Source organism: Cheilinus undulatus, linkage group 17, assembly GCF_018320785.1.
Source record: "Cheilinus undulatus linkage group 17, ASM1832078v1, whole genome shotgun sequence".
Lineage (NCBI taxonomy): Eukaryota > Metazoa > Chordata > Actinopteri > Labriformes > Labridae > Cheilinus > Cheilinus undulatus.
Window position 1 is genome coordinate 12,059,680 of NC_054881.1, and position 9,354 is coordinate 12,069,033.

Consider the following 9,354-nt stretch of genomic DNA (forward strand, 5'->3'; position numbering starts at 1 on the left):
AAATCCAAAGCCTTTCTTTGGTGGGCTTTGAACCGGATGCCTGAGCGCATTGTGGGGCTGTGAGAAATGCGATTGGCTTATGGCCTTTGAAGGCAGGGCTTGGCAATAGGTCAATTTCAGTCAGTTTCTCAGGATGTGAAGAAATTAACTCACTGTAATGGGAAAAACAGCATTGTTGTCGCTAGCTAATGAGATAAATAAGTCATGATCTTGAGAAAACAGTCTAAATGAGCTTGTTATTACAGGAAAACTGAGTGAAATATATGCATAACTGTATGTCCACCAAGGACCTCTGCAGTATTGCAATGTAATATTTCAGTGTTTCTAGTATTCTGTGCATTACCTCAAGCTACAAGATAGTTCAGTACAAATAAATCCTTACATAAAGTCCACAGTTACTAAAAGGGTGTCCAAGCAAGTTTCAAGTCCCCGAAGGTCTAATGTGCAAGACAAATCCAAAGACTGCAATGGAAATTTTGGTTGTGAATAATAGGCTATGGCAGTGGTTCCCAAAGTGGGCCGTGGGCCCTCCCAGGGGGGCGCAAGGTCATGATGGGGGGGGCGCACAAAGCTGAGCAACACAAGCTGATGACTTCAGCACTACAGAATAGGAGCAGTTCATTGATGTCACCTTGGATTCAGCGATGTCACTGAGAGCCTTGGCCACACTCTTCCTTTTTGCAACATCCTACCTGTGTAAGAAAGTTTCTTTAAGCTGTTGCTGCAATTAAGACAAAAATCAAATCAAAGCTGGATGTTGAAAATGGCCTGAGATTGTCACTCATAGCTGCACCCAAGACTCAAGAGTTATGTAACCAAAAAAGCCCAGAAGTCACTGAAATTACTGCAGGATTTAGAAATCTTAAAGATGTTTGTTAGGTTGTATATACTGTTCATCTTCAGAGAGTAATAATTGTAAAACTCAGTTTTTTAAGGTTTTATGTTGTGGTAAATTCTAAAATAAAAAGGAGATGGATTTATGTGCAAAAGTTGTAAATGTCAGTGTGTTTGCTGTACATTTACATGCTTTTACAATTTGATAAGAAGGGAGGGGTAGGGGGGGCCTAAAAATATTTTCCTTCAGCTAAAGGGGGGCCCAACGAAAAAAGTTTGGGAACTACTGGGCTATGGAAGGCCCTTAACTACCCATCTTACCATTGTTAATGCTAGTTCCCTGTTTTTTCTTGTCCTGTCTTTGCAGATCTGTGATGCAGTGGCTCAACAGGGTCCAGTCCTTCCTCTACTGCAACGAGAACGGATTCTGGGGGACCTTCCTGGAGAGCCAAAGGACATGCGTATGCCACACGGGAGGCACTCTATGCCAGAGACCAATCCCGTGTGTAATTGGTGGCAACAACAGCTGTGCCATGTGCAGCCTGGCCAACATCTCACAATGCGGCTCCTGCAACAAGGGTTACAAGTTGTACCGCGGTCGCTGTGAGCCCCAGAATGTGGACTCGGAACGGAGCGAGCAGTTTATCAGCTTCGAAACGGATCTGGATTTTCAGGACCTGGAACTGAAATACCTGTTACAGAAAATGGATTCACGATTGTACATTCACACTACTTTCATCAGTAACGAGATTCGGCTAGAGACCTTTTTTGACCCTCGATGGCGCAAGCGCATGTCCCTGACGCTCAAGAGTAACAAGAACCGGATGGACTACCTCCACATGATAATTGGTCTATCGATGAAGATCTGCCAGATGCGAAATAGCAGCATTGATCCCATGTTCTTTGTATATGTCAACCCATTTAGCGGTAGTCACTCGGAAGGCTGGAGCATGCCCTTTGGGGAACATGGATACCCACGTTGGGAAAAGGTCCGACTGCAGAACTCCCAGTGCTTCAACTGGACTCTTCTGCTCGGCAATCGGTGGAAGACCTTCTTTGAGACGGTGCACATTTACCTGCGTAGTCGCGCTAAGATCCCAACCGGCCTGCGCAATGACACAGGGCAGGGTCCGGTGGATCTGGCAGACCCTAACAAGCGTCAGATCTACATAAAAATATCAGATATCCAAGTGTTTGGCTACAGCCTTCGATTTAACGCCGACCTGCTCCGCAGTGCCGTACAGCAGGTCAACCAGTCGTACACACAAGGAACTCAGTTCTACTCGTCGTCATCCGTTATGCTCCTCTTACTGGACATCCGGGATCGGATTAACCGCCTTGCCCCTCCGTCTGCGCCTGGAAAACCCCAGCTGGACCTCTTCTCTTGTATGCTTAAGCATAGGCTCAAGCTTAACAACAGCGAAATGATTCGGGTGAATCATGCCTTGGACATGTACAGCACAGAGATACTAAAACAATCAGATCACCTGACTGCTAAACTCTGCTGAATATAGCAACATTAACATAAGGACAGCAAAGAGAAACACCCGACAAATGAACTACAAGAGGGTATTAATCCTAATTTTGTTTTCTCTTCTTTCATTTTTGGACCTTTTCTGCCTTTTGATGTAATATTAACTTTGTAAGCATAATTCTTAAAGTGAAAAAGGAAAAAAGAAGTGATGAAAAGCATTTCGGGCAGATAAAGAAGATAAATGGAACCACTATAAGGACTGTATCATATTTGTCCCAGCATGTCTGTCATTCCCTAAAAGAACTCAAAAGAGAGAGAGTGAACAAAAAAAAAATTAAATCTATTTACTGGTGAAAAAGAGGCCTTGATTTTACTCTGAGGGATCAAAGGTTTTATCTGAAACTGCCATTCTTTATTGAGAAAAAAAAATACATTTTTAAAGGAGTAATGACACAACACAAGGGCAGACCAGATATGCTTTTATTTCAGGAGGATATTTCAGACATAATGCAGAGTTTAATATTCAAAATGTTTATACATCGTAAGGATTAAATAGCCCTAGCGACGACGTAGTCAACACATTACTTATAGACTCTTTATTACATTTCAAACCCACAGCGAATCTGCATTTCTCTTTGTGAGTTATGAGGCACTCTGTCATTGTTCTGACACACACGGCACACAGCAGGGCGGTAATGGATAGTCATGTCAAATAACAAAAGCCAGCTGTTTATATATACATATATATGTGGGTGAATGTGAGCGTGGGCAAGTGTGCGTATCCCTTTTTTTGGCTTGACGCTTATTGCTGTTCGTTACTTGAATGTGTCATTTGAGATTGACTCCAGTCTAAGCTAAAAACTTCGCATTTGGAGCGCTTCTTTCCCGTGTTTGAAATTCAAGCTGTGTTTTTTCACAAGGCAGTACCTCCTGGTGCGTGAGTGCAATATTGTGGTCTGAAGAAAATTTAACAATCAATGCTATTTTGTACAGCTTTGCAAAATGTACATGTTGTGACTGCTGATTTGTGGAGCTTTTCAGCACCAAGAGCAAAATGTAAAACACTCATCGTTCAGGCACATTTGCAAGACAACTTAAAGCCATACGCTCCCCCCTCCCTGAGATAACCATACGGTAAGACATAAAGCTCATCCCTGTTTCACAAAGTACCATTACATGAGGAAAATACACACTTCCATTTGTTTGTTTTTATTTCAGCCTCAGTTTTATGATAAGAGCACAGCATAGAGACAGTGACAAGAGGCGGCGTATTATGTTGGATAAGAATCGTGCTGTAAAGCCATTGAATTGCTCTGTTGTGCCACCAGGAAAAGAAAAAGAAATGGTTATATTAAAGCTTCAAATACCTTTTTTGGCAGTGTTAAATCTGTAAGCTTTTTTATGATTGCAGTTTTTCTTTCCAGATATGAGATTTAACCTTGTTTTGCATGTTGCTGAAAGTGTCAACAAAGCTGCAATGTTTTATTTAAACACTCTCAATCATCAAAATGAGAAATGAAACACTACCTATGAAATGTTGGTCACATTTTATTTGGGTAATCCAATGCTGAAGTATTGCTTTTGCTGATGTGATTTGGAGGTCTGGATCATTATCTGCATGATTGCTTACAACAACAAAGGCAAGGTCACTCATGCCATACTGCTTAGCATTTTTAATATGGATGAGTCTGGACTATTGACTGTATATAAATATGGACAACACAGCTTTATCGCCTTTCATTGTACAAAAATAAAGCCAAAATTCCCCTGTAGAACCTGCAAACTTAGCAATTGCCCACAAATGTAATACACCACAAATGTAAAACAAATTTGCAGCTTTTAGTCTGATAATCCAACAAACGTAATAAATGTCCTACATATTTACTGCTACATCATTTGAAAGGTTTAACTCCCTGTCTCTCACATTGCATTAAATTCCCATAAATGCAATGTGAAAATGAAAAATAAAATTCGTGGTCATTGTCCGTAGTAGCCTTTTTACAAGTGAGCTCAAGTCACATGAAAACATAAGCCGTTTTTACACATAGATTTCACAATAAAGGTGAAAAGGATTGTCCGTCTCTGTTCCGCAACGAGCAATCCACACAAAGGTGTAACAGAGCCTTGCACGCCCAAACTTACACACACACCCCAGCGTCTCGTAATCAGATGGCAGCCACTGCCCAAGCTGGTGCTTTTAATGAAACTCAAAACTCTGGATTTCTCGGTTCAAAACTTTGTATTTTCTAAACGAAATACGGGGAAAATAACATGAACATTCATTTTGATCGATTGGATCCAATAGAGTTTTTTTCCTCCACGTTTCTGAGTTGGAGGTCCGACTTTAAGTAGTGTCACAGTACACGAGGTCAGAAACTTCAGAGTACCGAGCTCACTTGAACACATCATGGAACTTTTCAGACGCTGCTGTGAGCAGAGATGTGTGTGCTCTCTCCTCTCCTGTACAGAGTGTGATCAGCTCTCTAACCTCGCAGTCTCACCAGTTAATCCACATTATTCTTCGTTTTATCCCGCTGTTGTTTTCTCAGATGAAATGCTGCTTGATTAAACCGCGCTGGTTTTTTAATCTCCCGTTTATGGAGACAGCAGCGCACACTTGCCGTTGCGGAATGCTTTGACGTCCTTTCACACCCGTTGCGGAAAAGTCTGTTACAGCTCTGATACTACCTCTCGAGCCGGATCAGAGGTGGGGCGAGATCGACCCTCCATTGCGGAATGGTCGCTTTCATACAGAACGGCATTGCGGAACGAAGGCATAACGGACACGGAAAAGAGAGGCAATGTGAAAGTTGTTTTAGTCATTGGGATTTTTCCATTCGCCATGAAACAGGAAGTTATTTTCAAGGGTCTAGAAAACACTTGTTAAGCTACGAATCTTAGCACAAAATTTCTGAATGAGAAAAGGAGAGAATTGATATCAGAAATATGGTCAACGCAGCTTTATCCCTTTCTCATTGTACAAAAGTAAAGCCAAAATTCCCCTGTAAAACCTGCAAATTTAGCAGTTGCTCACGAATGTAATACAAATTTGCACCTTTCAGTCTGATAATCCAAAAAAAGTAATACATTTCCTACATATTTACTACAATGTTGATTTGGAAGGTTTAACTCTCTGTCTCTTAAAACTTTAACTTCCGAAAAATGTAATGTGAAAATGAAAAATAAAAGTTGTGGCCATTGTTTGTAGTCGCCATTTTATAACTGCAAATGGGTTGAAGTGAGCTCAAGACACATGAAAACAGTCATTTGGGTTTTTCCGTTCGCCATGAAACAGGAAGTTGTTTTCAAGGGTCTAAAAACACTTGTTAAGCTACAAATCTTAGCAGTGAATGTTTGACTTTCTTACTGTACAAAAGTAAAGCCAAAATTCCCCTGTAAAACCTGCAAACTTAGCAATTGCTCAAAAACATAATAAACTACAAATGTAATTCAAATTTGCAGCTTTTAGCCTGATAATCCAAAAAACGTAATACATTTCCTACATATTTTCAACTATGCTGAATTGGAAGGTTAAACCCTCTGTCTCTCAAATTTGTATAAACTTCCCACAAATGTAATCTGAAAATGAAAAATTAAAGTTGTGGTCATTGTTTGTAGTAGCCTTTTTACAACTGCAAATGAGTTCAAGTGAGCTCAAGTCACTTAAAAAAATATGGCTATTGGTATATTTTTGCTCGCCATGAAACAGGAAGTTTGTTTCCAGGGTCGTAAAAGCAGTAGTAAAGCTATGAATCTTAGCACAAAATGTTTGGATGAAACAATGAGAGGATCAATATCAGTTTTGGAAAATCTGCAATATCAAGTGGTTCTTCTTGATTTAAGCCCACAAAGGGGATTCATCTAAACAAAGCAATTTTACAGGTGATAGAGCTGAAAAAACATAATTCTTTCTGCATGTGAACAAAACTCACATGCTTGGACTGTGCTGGCTCTCCCTATTAAAGCAAGTTATTGTGTCTTGAACATAGAGTGTACAAACTTCCTGACACTAAAATGTAAAATTTTTTGTGTGGATGAGGATTTTAAGTTTATGTTAAAACAGTAACACTCCAACACTCCTCTGAGAGCTGTTTAGACAAATTTTAACTTTTTTTATCCACTTGGATAAGATTCATTGCTCTACCAGTGTTTAAAGACATTGAAAAAACTACTTCCTGTTTCATGGCGAAAAAAAAATATATATAAAACTACATTTTTGATGTGACTTGAGCTTAAGCTGACTTGAGCTTACTGGCAGTTGTAAAAAGGCTACAACAAACTGACCACATTTAGTTTCATGTTCATATTATATTTGTGGGAAATTATTACAGTTTTTTAAATTTCTGGTCAGGAGAAGAGCAAAAACATCCTTTTCTTTCAAAGAAAAGTATTCAGTGTCACTCTTTGCTGTCCAGCTCTGATAAAACTGACTCTGACTGGGAAAAAGTATTTCAGATCCAAGCTTTGCAAGATGGATCTGTGTGATGATGAAGGTTACTTATTTTGGCATCTTACCAAACACTTGTTCAAAAATCCCATTGACTTTGAGACAATGAAATAAGAAGTTCTTCAATGTTAATGCATTTCCAGGGTTTAGGACTGCAGCTCTTTTAACTAAGAGTATTAAACATCGATCAGTGTGGTACAGCCCACAGCAGAACACATTGCAGGAGCTACATTTGTCACGTAACATTTATCCTTTTTGCATCAAATGACTAATTAAAATCGAAGTTCTTAGAAAAATGAACACTTGCTCTCAAATCAGCATCACTTTAACTACAAGTGAAGACAGAGTCCAGTTTTGAGAAATGTTGTTTTGCGTCGTATTTAACTTTCAAAGTCTGGCGCTTGCCCCATCTGTTTACATGGAGGATGCAGGGTTTATGACTCAAGTCAGTCACTAGGGGGAGCTGTAAATCTTTCCAATTTGGGAAATCATATTTCAGATTAAGATGTCCATCTTTTTATACAGTTGATGGTTTAGACTGAAATTAACGAGACATTAAACGTACAGTAATTGCTGCCGTGGCTACAAGACTCAAGCCCAACCCCTTTATCTTTCCAAGTCTGCTACCTCAGTTGCAGGCCTTGAGAAATACATTTAAAGAGTAGTATTTTTTGAGTTGTTATGTGACTCCCTATGTAGTTATAGTTTGATTGCCTTGCAGGTTTTTTGTTTGATTTTGTGCTTTTTTTAAGTTTTTATTCTTCCTCCACATTGTGTTTTTTATTTGTTCTGTAGGGTCGGCTGTAAGCAGAGGTACCTGCTCCTGATTCTCATGGACTCGGCTTTGTTCACTGCTTATCCCCAGTCACAACTGTATCTAGATGTGTGCATATTTTAGCTTTGTGTGATGATGACTATGCTTTTCCCCTCTTTTTTTTCATTTCCCAGCTGTTTTTGAACCACCATAAGAGGTGCTTTATAAATAAATCAGTCATTAAGTGAAGAAATTACAACACTCTATCCCAAATCTTATCAATTTCTAGTGATTCTGAACGCTTACAAACCACTGAATGATTTCTATGGTATTCTTTAGCACCTGTGTAATGGCCTGCTCAGGACAAATACGGCTCAGATTGTAAGGCTCAGGGCTGAATTGTCCAATTAATCTGACAGAACAGTGCATTAATCAGTTTCTTATGGTCAGGTTAATGGCTCAGCATCCATAAAGGTGCTTTCAGTAAGTGTGCTATTATCTTTGCAGTGTTTCAGGTGGACACAGGAAGAAGAAGAAGAGAAGAGAATGCACCTGTACAAATTGATATCAGCGCAATTTACAATTCAAGATTAAAATAATGTGTGAAGCTGGTGCATCTGCTCTGGTATATGTGGCAATTACACAGCACCGTGGTATTGTACTTTCAGCTGGTTTAAGACATTTTAGCTCATTAGAGTGCTAATGCTAACATGGTGAGCTTCGCTTTTCTGGACACACATAAGCACCTGTATCATTGCCATTGTACGGAGGCCCAATGCAGACATGCATCCATATATTTTACTTGCTTTTAATGCTTTTCTATTATACTGTGTCATTGCTAGTAGTTTTCTTGCTATCTGAAATGATTTACGTGATTATTTTGAGATGACACTCTTTTTTCCAACAATGGGTGAATTTCTCGAGATCTCAAAAAAAAAAGAAAAAAAAAGAAAAAAGAAACTACCGTAAAATTCAGTGTTTAAGACCAGTGTGGAAGGTAATACACAACAAAACACTCATATAGCTTGTTTGTTTTAACCAGAAATGTAAGGAGTTAGTTATGCAATTCAATTTAAAGACCCTATAGCACCACATTATGTAATAACGCCGCATTATGTAATAATGTAATACATTTTCCATCCATCATGTAATAACGCTGCATTTTCTAAGCCACTAAGCGGTTAGAGCTAGGGCAAGGTAGCTGGGTAGGGCATACCTTGGAGCCCACACTAAGTCCTGTGGTTAGGGATATTAAATAATGTGGCTTTACAGTCCCTGTAAAGTGAAGTCCTAAATTTGTCTTAACACACTAGATATGTTGGAATACGGTTGCTGTAAACGTGATAAACATGTGACTGAATTTTGGATTTACACTATAAGAAAGTTTTGTCCCTCCTTCCTGGCTGGGTTAAATTTGGGCGGGGCAAATATGTGGGTTGGTGACGTCACTGGCCCACAGTAGGGAATGACCCCGCCCTTCTAACACTAAGATATAAAATCACAGATCAGTTATCTCAGTACAGTCTGTTGTTCGCTGATGTCACTGCCTTTATTGAAAGTTCATGATGTCATGTAAGGCGTTAGCCCCGTCCCCAGGTTCGGTTGGCCCTCCCCCCTGGAAGAAAGTTTCACCCTCCTCTACTGATCCTCGGGATCCTGATCCTGAGGATAGGGAGAGCCACCTCCATTAAGCCATATTCATTTCCTGAGAGGGGCGGAGTTAGGGGTGGAGTCAGACAGCTCATAAACTTATAAAGACACAGACAGAGAAATGGCTAGTTCTGAGCAGGGATGAAACGGGGGTTTTTAGACATGCAAAAATCAAATACTGGAGTGGTTTTTCAG

General features: G+C 39.8%; 1 protein-coding gene across 1 annotated transcript in view; it reads left to right on the top strand.

Moving 5' to 3' along the window:
* Positions 1–9,047, top strand: part of brinp1 (bone morphogenetic protein/retinoic acid inducible neural-specific 1) — a 293,163-nt gene extending 284,116 nt beyond the window's left edge. Inside the window, exon 8 of the mRNA XM_041811183.1 lies at positions 1,202–9,047. Within this exon, the coding sequence (XP_041667117.1) occupies positions 1,202–2,342 (1,141 nt within the window). The 3' untranslated portion in view covers positions 2,343–9,047. The remainder of the gene's footprint in view (positions 1–1,201) is intronic.
* The last annotated feature ends 307 nt before the right edge of the window (positions 9,048–9,354 follow it).